At 42.8% G+C, this 12,366-nt stretch overlaps 1 protein-coding gene across 6 annotated transcripts in view; it reads left to right on the top strand.

Annotated features, from left to right (window-relative positions):
* The window catches only part of LOC147729852 (TATA-binding protein-associated factor 2N-like), a 601,338-nt gene that overhangs the window by 100,510 nt on the left and 488,462 nt on the right, over positions 1-12,366 (top strand). For all 6 annotated transcript variants that reach the window (XM_086954762.1, XM_086954760.1, XM_086954759.1 and 3 more), the window contains exon 6: positions 738-850. In XM_086954762.1, coding sequence (XP_086810888.1) covers positions 738-850 — 113 coding nt within the window. The remainder of the gene's footprint in view (positions 1-737; positions 851-12,366) is intronic.

The raw sequence follows: 12,366 nt of genomic DNA, 5'->3' as shown, positions 1-12,366 counted from the left end.
TTCATTGAGTCCGCCTAATACGAGCTGTTGGACTTTGCAAGGAATGTTTGGAATGTAGTTTTACAATCCTTAAAGGGCAGTGTAGATTTTCACTACTGTATCAGAGCACCATTTCCTGCTTGACTTTTCAGATTTGCTGAAACTGCTGTTTTAAGGTGGTGCCATATGTACTTTATTATGGCATGATGAGAAAAAATAGACTGGCATTTGTGTTTTGATGTAAATTATTTTTAATTGAATATATTTATAAAAGTTGAAACCTTAGATCTCGTGTTTGTGCCAAGACAGTCTACTCTTTAGGAATTCATAGAAACTTCCATGATTTAAATTTAGGATTATGGCTAATCCTCATCTGTGAACGATATTCTGTATGATTTTGGAGGTGCATCGAGGTTGAGCTCTCTATTTTTACAGTTTGGATAGCATTTATCTTATTGCTTTAAAGTTGTGGATGCAGAGTGAGGACCTAGTCAGTTAATGAATAGTTACCATAATACATTGCACATTCTCAGATGTGGCGCCAGATGTATAGAACTAACTCCCACCAAACTTGGAAATGTACATTTGAATATAACTCTTTGTCTTGGTACAAGACCTCGTTGTTTAATTTGTCTTTGCTTTTAAAGTGATTAAATAATTTCTTGTGGCTGTATTCATTCGAAACGAATCCTGAATTGCCAGGATTATTGCTGGGCCTTCTATTTTTTACTTTAGCGTTGTATTTTTCTCTGTTGTAGCTATGGTGGAAAAGGTCCTTCACATGAACAGCAGTCAAGTTACAGTGGTCAGCCGCAAAATTCAGCAGGTCAGCAGCATCCTCAGAAAGACAACTTTGGTCAGGCTCCGCAAGGTGAGCACAGCAACAATTTGTGCACTTAACAAAGGATGTTTTGTTTAAAAAGCAAACTTACTATAAGGCTTTCAGTACCTTTGACGGCTGTGAAATTCTAAAGGTTAGTAAAAGTGAACATCTATTGGAGTTTTTGCCTGCTTTTTCCAACGATTTATTTAAAAATGATCTGGCCTTGAAAAAAATTGCTGTCTCTAACTTGAGAAAGTAATGTGGCAAAGTGGGCTATGTTCCTTAAAATAATTTTTGGTAGGTTCTTGTGCAGTGACACTTGCTTTGCTGTGTCCCTGTGTAGACAGACTCTTGTGAATAATGCTAATGCTAACACAAGAAATGCTCTGAAGCACTGACGCTTGAGATCAGAGGTTTAAGTTTTGCTAGGTGTTTTGAATGAACTCTGAATTGAAGTACACCTGGGGAGAGGCAGGCAGGCACTATTCCAAAATGACCCATATGGCAAGGCTTTTAATAATACTTTAAAGAAACATAATTTGGTTGTTGCCTTTAATGGTTGCCCGCCTATAAATAATTTTGTGCCTATATTCACTGGTTGTGGATCGGGCATCTCATTTGATTTTATTGTATTTTCAGAGGCTATTTCATTATGAATGTTCAACGTTAACATTGTGCTCAGTTGCACCAGCGACCACAACCTACTTATAATATCTGTTCGGTTCAACACTGGCCCTAAACCTGTTTTATATAAAGGTCAGGCCATCGACTGTTCGTAAAAGCTAGGAATAATTGTCAAATGACATAAAATAGATCATCCTCTACTGTTTGAAGATCTGTTTAATGCAGAGGCTTGGTGGCTGTGCACTGGCCTGTTTGATTTGGCTGGACTATTGTGCAGAACCTTTTAAGGTATGAATTATTTTCATTCCCTCTGCACCTCTTTGAGATCTTCTTTTTTTTATTGAGATGTTTATAAAACAATATGAACAAAAACACAAAGGTTTAAAAGAGACTCTAAGAAGAACTTTATATTGTCGTTATTTCGAACAGATCTCTCACTTTTTGTTTTAGAGAGAGACAGTGAACCTATACATGTGTTCGAGTTGAAACAATATAAAAGTTGAAAATTAAGTGAAACACAGTAATCTGGCACCGAAGATCATGATCTTTACCGTTCTAAATATTAAATGCACACTGTAAAGCAATAAACAAAATGTTATATCGAGAAGAAATCACAATGGGGAAGACTGGAACCAAGTGATTCATTGATGAATAAGTTAGAGTGGTATACAGTACTGGCTGTTGTGTATATTTTGTAAGTCGTTATAATTTACTTATTAAGGAGGATTGTTATTTATAAATCTGTCTAATGAGTACCATACTCTGAGATATTTTGAGGTTCCCTGGGAGGGAGAAGTATCCCACGTCAACCAGGTATTGTGTGATATGTGAATAGACGATTTCCAGTCTGTAAGGATAATTTTAACAGTTAAACGAATATCCAGAAGGGGGTTTCTTAGAGTCACAACGCTATAGATGAGAACAATTGACTTAATACCTGAAAAATCTAGCTTGATTATAATTTGAAATATTTTAGTGAGTTGAACAGCAATTTTTTTACTTTTCTGGCTTATTATACGTACACGTTACAATATAATCTGCATTTCCCCCAGCAGACTTGAGATTCCAACATTTGTAGCTACTAAATGCAGTTGGTGTGTTTGCCTGATGTCCAGGGTAACATATGCATAGTGTATAACTTCGATAGTGTTAGAGAGGGGAACAGTCTTGTTACGCAATGCTCCTGTACAAATCATGTTCCATGTTTCACCTGATAGGGTTTCTTTTATTAAGATAGCACATTATTTAACCCATTTCACTTGAATCAGTTGAAGGGCTTCTGTTTTGGAGTGTGTGGTGCCATCTGAATGCCAGTGTTTTAGGCAGATAATTATATCTTGATCACAAAGGGGGGTTAGTTTAGAGATTCTGTCTTGTATTTTCAGAAAATCATAAAAAATGGTCTTCTAGAGCACGTTGACTGGAGTTATTTTAGACAAAAGCAGGTTGGGATCACAAGACATATTCTTGTGGTCACCCATTTTGAGCTCAATTGTAAATAAATTGTGTGTCTTGTAAAGCGCACTGCTACCCGCACCGCAGGCCTCGTAGCGCTATAGACCGCTGGGGAACCCGTCCTGGCTTTCCCTGTGAGATAGTCCCTCCTGGGAGTCTCCAAGGTGAAACCAGGCATCCCCGGCGTTTGTGAGGGGCCGTTGTGGAGATGAGGCAAGCTTAATGCCCAGAGTTGCCGAGTGTGATCCCTGATTAGAGTAGGCACCCAGGCGAGAATGATCAAGTCCGCTGACCCTGGTTCAGGGCCCTGCCGCGTCGGGAATCGAACGCTGGTCCCAGGCCGTTCTCTGCTCTCGGGTCTGCCGCCTCTAACCAGTGAGCCACACCACTCCACTAGCATTACATTTTCGGAACTAATCTTCAATTGTTCCAGGGGAATTTACATTTGAGCTAGAGAGTGGGTTTACAATTTTTTTGTATAATATACCTAAAGCTTTGTAATGCCCATTAATTTTTGTTTGGAGTGTGGAAAATCAAATTGTGAGCTAGTTAATATGGAAGTGGTATGGAAGGAGGTACCTAATGACTTTATCAATATGAGAGAACAAGGATTTTGCTAAATGAATGGATTGCACACTGGAAATAAAATTTATAAGACGAATGATCAGCATTTTTAACATTTCAGCTTGGCCCTTTCACAATATATTGTTTTGGGACCAGGTAGTTAGAAGATCTTTAGTCTTTTCAATTGTTATTGTTTTCTGTTCATTATATTTAACTGATTCAGCTAGGTCATTACAAAACCAAATTCCTAAGTATTTAATATATTTAGGTTGCCACATTAGGCCTGAATTGCCAAGATGGGAAGGCAAGGAAAGTAAGTTAAGCGATAATATCCCAGTCGTATCCCTATTAAAAGTATATCCAGATACTTCAGAGAATTGGTAAATAAGTTGCAGGGATAACTATCTGCTTCTTCCAAGAATTTTAAGATATCATCTGCCGCGGTTTTGAAAGACATGTAATTAAAATAGAAGTCCTTAATGTATTGCAAATTATTTAGTAGTTGTATTAATGGATCATTGGAAAGAAGGAACAGGAACAATGAAAAGGAGCAACCCTGACTTGTACCCTGATAGAATGTAAATGTTGCAGAAAGAGAGCCATTGAGTCGAATTGTTTCTGTCGGGTTAGTGTATAATGACAATTGGATTAATGTATTGCCAAGATTATTTTATGAGAACTGCTTAAAGCAACATCCACAGAAAATTATCAAAGGCTTTCTCTGCATCTAAGGCCACCCCATCAGGAATAGCAAGACAAGCTTTTTTGATGATATGATAGAATGTTCTTATGCTGTCACTGGCAAGTCTGCCTTTAATATACCCTGTTTGGGTATTATTAATTAATTGTTTGATAAGTTGTTCTAGCGATTCTACTAGTATGTTTACATATATGTTTGCACCCATATTTAATAAGCATATGTCTATAATGTTTAGCCTTTGAGTGATCATTTGCTTTTTTTTTAAATTACTACGCTTATGGCTTCTTTACCTTGCAAAGCAAAATATTTAAGGGTTTCATCAAGTGGGTCGTGTCAAACTAAACTTTATTCGACCAAAGGCCCTAAAAGCACACATAAAATAGAAAAACATAAGTGAAAAATGTAATGTAATACAAAATCATAAACAATACCCAATTTTCAATTCACAATTCTAAGATCAAATATTTAAAATGAACTAAGTTTGATGACTAAATCATGTCTAGAACTTTAAGAAATAGCCCTTAAAATTCACAGCTCTTCCTGATGTAAAACACTAATTTTATAAAATTTTAAACAGATTTCAGGTGAGCCTAAAGACTGCATGAGAATGAAACCATCTTATGCCGTCTCACATTGGCCTTGGCAGCAACAACACCAAATAATGGCTCCATATTTAACCCGTTAACCGCGGCGGTAATTCTGCCGCGGTGCGGGCGTTTCCGTACACGGGCGGGGCCGCGGCGGCCTTTGGCCGACGGCAGCACTGGGGAGGTAGTGCAGCAAGGAAAGGGTTAATAAGGATATGTCTATAATTTTAAGTCTTTGAGTGATCATTTGCTTCTTTTGAAATTACTAAGATTATGGCTTCTTTACTTTGCAAAGCAAAATATTTAAGGGTTTCTTCCAGTGAGTCAAGTCAAAGTAAACTTTATTCGGCCAAAGGCCATAAAAGCACACATAAAATAGAAAAACATAAGTGAAAAATGTATTCTAATACAAAATCATAAACAATACCCATTTTTCAATTCACAGAAATAGCCATTAAAATTCACAGCTCTTCCTGATGTAGAACACTGATTTTATAACATTTTAAACTGCTGAACAGATTTCAGGTGAGTCTAAAGACAGCATGAGAATTAAACCATCTTATGCCGTCTCACATTGGCCTTGGCAGCAACAACACCAAATAATGGTGCATTGGATCTTGATATAATGGCCTTAACAGAAATAAGTGGGTGGTACTTTGGGTCGAGAAATGGTCATACACAAAAAGAGCGATAACTTGCTGCTGTTTCCCTGGGAATGGAAAAGCAAATCTAAAGTTCAACGTGCAGGGTCTAAGCAAGGTCAGCCAGTGACGATATATAGAAGAAACACACCACTTCAGGTAAGGCTCTACACCACAAGTTGTTGACACTAAGGCATCATTTACAATTGATTGCTTGGCCAGGACAGTGATCAATTGTTTATTCATACAGTGCTCTAAAACCAGTTCTTTAACACCTATTTTATGGTTAGGTCCAATTGTTTGGGCGGGATCTATTGAGATAACATGCAGTCTAAAATGCAGGTTCTAATCAAACCAGCCTCTGGGGTAATGACCATATTTTGGCTCCCATTAATAAGGGGCAAAAACAATCTGGTCTTCTGCATAAGGCATCCCAAGCTCCTCATGGCATATTATGGTAGCTGTGCCTCTTACGACTGAAAGTAGTCTACGATCACATTTATTTCCTGCACATTGTAAAATACCTACATTTATTTATTTATTTATTTATTTATTTTTAACATTTCTTAAGCGCGAACAATTGCCCGCAGGCGTCTCGGCACATATTACATCACTCTTTGAACATTTTAGCTTTTATTTTTAAATGTGTGTATCAAAGGTTATATTATGCTGAGAGGAGGTCTACCACTCTTTTACAAGGATGATGTCATCAGTGATTTCATCAGTGATGTTATTTCAGATATCATCAGTGATGTCATGAGTGATGTCACTGACCATGTCATGAGTGATATAATATGTGACGTCATCAGCAGTGCATTGCGGGCGCGCGAGTTATAGTTAGCTGAAGTAACTATAACGGGGGAATTTCATTGGTTTTATATGAGTAAAATGTCCAGTTAACTATAACATGTGTCAAACCTATGTTTTTTTCAGTGAATTTCATAGGTTTTGTAAATGCTACTTCCTAACTATAACGTGTGTAAAACCTTTGGTTTTTTCAGTGAATTTCATAGGTTTTTTGAATGCTACTTCCTAACTATAACGTGTTTAAAACCTATGGTTTTTTCAGTGAATTTCATAGGTTTTTTAAATGCTACTTCCTAACTATAACGTGTGTAAAACCTTTGGTTTTTTCAGTGAATTTCATAGGTTTTTTGAATGCTACTTCCTAACTATAACGTGTTTAAAACCTATGGTTTTTTCAGTGAATATATATTATATATATATATATATATATATATATATATATATATATATATATATATATATATATATATATATATATGTATATGTGTATGTGTATGTGTATATGTATATATGTATATGTATATATGTATATGTATATGTATATATATATATATATGTATATATATATATATATATATATATATATATATAAAGGAGTCCCAGCCTGTCAGTGAGTGACAGGCAGCAGCAGGGTGCAGACCTCGCAGCGCCACAGCAGACAGTCGAAAGTAAAGCTCTCCAATAATCCAGACTCAAGTGAGTAGCAGGTTCAAAACGTTTATTATGAGGTAACGCGTTTCACTCCACTAGGGAGCTTGATCACATATATATATATATATATATAATTTCTATGGCAAAATGAAACCCCTCATTTTGTTCCTTTTCAAATTAAATGTATTAAGTGTTACCACTTTATTCCAATCAAGATGACTTCAGGTGTGCCATACTTTTGTCATAAGTAAGACTGTTAGCGTTCTAGTTGTTCTTTAGAACACTCTGGGACATTCTGTCATTGGGCTATAGTTGGGCTACATCTGGCTGATATTTGGGCTACATTTGGGCTCTTTTGTCTCTGGTGGCCATCTTGGGAGACTGCATATCAGAATTTTTTTAATGAAATATAAGAGGATTTGAGAAGTCACTCAAAATGTGCCCTAATTTTTCTTTCTTCAGCACTAATCATAATTTCTATGGCAAAATGAACCCCCTCATTTTGTTCCTTTGCAAATTAAATGTTTTAAGTGTTAACACTTTATTCCAATCAAGATGACTTCAGGTGTGCCATACTTTTGTAATAAGTAAGACTGTTGGCGCTCTAGTTGTTCTTTAGAACCCTCTGGGACATTCTGTCATTGGGCTATAGTTGGGCTACATCTGGCTGATATTTGTGCTACATTTGTTTTTTTTTGTCTCTGGTGGCCATCTTTGGGCTACATTGGGCTACATTTGGGCTCTAACATATATATAGCCCAATGTAGCCCAATATATATTTTTTCAAAGTTAATTTTCTCAGCAACTACTGAACAGATTTACACCATTCAAAGAAAAGCGTAATCAGCGATCCGGACTCTACCTTTCTACCAAATTTCTTATAAATCCATTCAGCCGTTCGAGCTGTAGCCGTGTCTAAACGTCCTATGGAAAATAACATGGGGAAAACACGTTTTGGGACCCCCCTTTTATCTTAGCCCCCACTTGACGAATCCCCCCCAAACTTTCAGGGAAGGAGCGGAGCGGAGCAGGCCATCTTCTTTGAGAAATTCGCAAAGATTCGTCCACCGGCGCCAAAGTTATTCTCAATAGAATGTTGCGGATTTCCTACGGAAACTAGATCCTAACTATAACTAACTACTGGCGACCGCCAGTAGGTAATATATATATATATATATATATATATATATATATATATATGTATATGTATATATATATATATATATATATATATATATATATATGTATATGTATATGTGTGTGTCTAAATACGTGCGTGTGGGTATATAGATATATATTTAAAATATACATGAACACATACACATTCACTCACGCACTCTCACACTCTCACACACTCTCACAAACACACACACTTGAATTAAGTTATATTTATAAAGTGCAGGTGCTTCATGAGAATCTTCCTGGCGCTGAACTACAATAAGAAAAAAAAGAGCGCTACTAAGGTTCACGGAATAAGAACATTTTCAGCTGTGCTTAAGTACACTTTCACTAGAGAGATCATGCAGATGCAATGAAAGACAATTCCAAAAAATAGTGGGAGGAAGAAAGGAAAAAGATCTGTCACCAGATGTAGCTTTACATAATTTTGGGACAAGAAGCAGGTTATGATTTACAGGGCAAAGCAGCCTAGAGGGAAAGTGTTTGTTTAACCTATTTTGAAGATGGGGTGGATTGTTCTGAAAGAAAGCTCTGTGAGTGATTAAGAGAGCATTAAACTTAATTCTGGATTTAATTGGTAACCAGTGAATGGATTTTAGACAAGAACCAATGGAATGTCTTTTAGGAGTCTGAGACGAGCAGCAGTGTTCTGACCTCGTTGTAGCCTTTTGCGCAGATCTTGAGAGATGCCCAGATAAAGGACATTTGCGTAGTCCAGTCTCGATGTCATCAATGTGTCACTAGCTAAAGGAAGGTATTTTACAAACTTTTTAAAAGCTTTCAATAAGCTAAAACAAGTAGCTATTGTGGCATTACTTGGGGTATAAAGGATAAAGTAGAATCCAACATAACTCTGAGTTTTCTGGCTATCAAGGATGGAAAAGGAACTTGGCCAAGTTAAAGAATTAATTTACTAGACCACTTAAAATGTACGTTCGAGGCATATGAGCTGCACATTCTGTAGTAGGGGATCTCTGTGTATAGTCATAATCTAGTGAATAGTCCCGCCCATGTGCGTGGACCCCGGCAATCAAAAATAATCTCTTAAGTTGTCAAAATAATGCAGAAACTGCAAAGACACTTAAGAGAGAATTTCAAGACAAATAATGCAGCCTATAACCACAGGCTACACTGTCCAGTACTTCAACTAGAAATTCCACCAAAAAAATACCACACATAAAACAGCCTGCAGTTTCTACCATAGAGAAACTTGCCTCCCCCATTCAAAGACTCTGGAATGATAGAGAGGAAGGTAGGGACAGACAAGCCCCATAGGCTGCCATTATGTGGCTTAAACAGGATACTGTGCCTTTAAGAGAACTTTCCAGAACTTCTCCCAGTATCCCAGAATGCATAGCAGGTCCCTCCACTTTCAGTTCTTTTTTCCGGCTCCTGCTTACAGGACCCTGGCATTGAGCTCTCCCTTTCTCAAGGGTTTATTGGAATTGTTTTTGCACTTTTGAATTTTAAAAGTGTTGCAAGTTTGTTTCTTGGTGCTTTCCTCTCCCTTTTGTGCTGTTTTTAGGTGTTTTGGGGCTCCAAGATGCCTGGCCTTTTTGTGAAGTGCCCAGCATGTGAGAGGAAGAAGGCCAAGAGTGATCCCCATGAGGTCTGCATCGTGTGCCTTCCGGAAGATCATGTCCCTGAGGAGTGTGTAATCTGCCAGCAGCTTTCTGCTCGGACCTTGAGGGACAGATTGAAGATCAGGCTGGCTGGCCTGGAGGATAGGCGTCTGCGGGCTGCAGGTGGGTCTAGGCAGCCTGGGAAGGTTCCCTCTGCCTCTGCTGAGGCCCCTGGGGGGCTCCCCAGGGGCAGGAAGTCCAGCAATCGGTCCCATTCTCCGTCGACATCGATGGCATCGACGACGGCGTCGAGAGGGATGACGACGGCGTGCTCCCCTTCTCCCCGGGGCTCCGGGTCGAGACGGCGTGACGGCTCGACGGCGAAGGAGAAGCCGACGTCGAAGCCGCCGTCGATGTCATCGTCTTCATCGACGTCGAGATCTTCCTACCGTCGACGAAGGCACAGTGACGTGTATCGACGCTCGCCGTCAAAGCGGCGCCGACGCTCGCCGTCGAGGCGACACCGTCGGTCGTCGTCGAGGCGACACCGTCGATCGCCGTCGAGGCGACACCGCCGATCGACGTCGAGGGGCTCCTCGACGTCGGGATCATCAAGACGACGGCGGCGCTCGTCGTCGAGGGCGGACCGCCCGACGTCGAGAGGACGACAGGAGAAGTCGCGGAAGAGGAGGTCGACGTCGAGGAGTCGGCGTTCGACGCCGAGGAGAAGAGGGTCGACGCCGAGGAGACGGCGTTCGACGTCGGAGTCCAGGAGACGTCATTCGACGCCGGAGAAGCGTCGTTCTGCGTCCAGCAGACAGCGGTCAGCGTCGAGGAGTAGGTCACCCTCTCCAAAACGGCGGAAAAGGGACTCTAGTCCCAGGAGTCACGCTGCTTCCAGTGGAGGTCGCAAGAGGAAGAGGTCGCCGGCTGATGGGGATGGCTCTCCGCACCCCTCGCCTAAGGGGTCACCGGGCTCGGTGTACTCGGAAGTGTACACTCCGTCTCGGCCCAGGACTCCGACTCCTCCCCCCGTGCCTAAGGAGGACCCTCCGCCCAAACCACCACTGCCTTCAGGAGATCCTTCTCCACCTCCGGTTCCTCCGCATGGGCCCACACCGCAGCCGAAGGTTCCTCCGCCGAGGTCCACTTCCCTGCCGTCCCTGCCTGCTCCTCCTAAGGGGACTCCGAAACCGAAACCCCGGGAGGAGCCGAAGAAACCCCGTGATGAACCGCGGAAGACCCCTCCGCGTAAACCGAAGGAGCGCCCACGAGCTGGCAGGTCTCGCTCTCGCTCTGGGCGGAAGGAGAGGTCGCGGCACAGATCATCCACGAGATCGAGGCACCGCCATAGGAGGCGCGAATCTCGCTCACACACGAGGTCCTCTCGGACCAGGGATTATTCACCTACCCTATCGGGGTCACCGGACACCAGAGTGTCCCCGATAGATGACCTGGTTGCCTTTCAGGACGTCCTGTTGAGGGGCGCGGCGAAGCTAGGCATATCCCTGACAGTGCCTACGCCAAAGACGTCGGTCATTTTCGAGACTCTACATCAGAAGCATCTGTCTCGTCCCCTCCTGCCCCTGGTGCCGGGCCTGGAAGAACCGGCTATGGCTCTGTTTCTCACCCCGGCGGTGACGAGGGCGGCTCCGTCGAGATTACTAAAGAAGTACCGGGCTCCCGACTCGGATCCGGCCTTTTTGAGAGCTGAGCCTCCGCCTGACTCCGTCATCGTCACGGCGGCCCGCAAGCAGCATGCCACCACCCCGACCTCCACGGTCCCCCCGGACAAGGAATCACGGTGGATGGACTCGGCGGGGAGAAAAGTCTGTGGAACTTCCGCTACCTCCATGAAAGCGGCGAGTGCCACGGCTTTGTTGGGACGCTACGACCGCGCCCTCTGGGACGCCCTTGAGCGCTTTGCGGAGCATTTGCCCCGGGAGCAGCGTGAAGACTTCATGGAAGTCCTGAGTGAGGGGATGCTGGTGGCCAACCAGATAATCAGCGCGGCTGCGGACTCTTCCCTGTTGGCGGCTCACGGATTTTGCCACGGGATCAACCAACGGCGCCACGCATGGCTCCGGCTTACGTCCCTGAAACCGGACGCACAGCAGAGGGTGGCCAATCTGCCGTTCTCCGGTGAGACCCTCTTCGGGAAGCATGCGGATGATGAAATGGCCCGCATGAAGGCGGAGGCCGAAACGCTGACGGCTGTGGGCCTGGAGAAGCCCAAAGAGACCAAGAAGCAGTACCGTCCCTTCCAACGGCGGTTCGGCGGACAGGGCCGAGGACGAGGACAGGCTTCGGGGCACTCGCAACAGCAGCAGCCGTTCCGTAAGCCGTTCCAGAAGCGGCAGAAGGGCAGGGGAGGCCAGCAGTCGGCTCCGGCGCCCAAGGGCCAGGCGGGGTCTAGGCCCTAGGAACTTACTTCCCCCGGATCCGTTACCCACTCCGGTAGGGGGAAGCATACAACTTTTTCTGGCAGAGTGGAGAAAAATTACTCAGGACAAGTGGGTGCTGAATATTGTTTGCAATGGATACAGTCTTCGGTTCACCAGCCCTCCTCCGGCTATTCCCCCGGTCGGCTCGCAGTTTCAGCTGCGCGAGCTTCAGGCGGAAGCGGATGTCCTGTTAAGGAAAAGGGCGATAGAAGATGTACCTCTGTCTCAGAGAGGAAGAGGTCTGTACTCCCGGTTCTTTCTGGTTCGCAAGAAGGACAAGAACGAGTTCAGGCCCATTCTGGATTTGCGACAGGCAAACAAATGGATTCGCAGAGAAAAGTTCCGCATGC

Source organism: Lissotriton vulgaris, chromosome 2_1 (assembly GCF_964263255.1).
Source record: "Lissotriton vulgaris chromosome 2_1, aLisVul1.2, whole genome shotgun sequence".
In the NCBI taxonomy this organism is placed as follows: domain Eukaryota; kingdom Metazoa; phylum Chordata; class Amphibia; order Caudata; family Salamandridae; genus Lissotriton; species Lissotriton vulgaris.
This window is presented reverse-complemented; position numbering and strand designations above follow the sequence as displayed.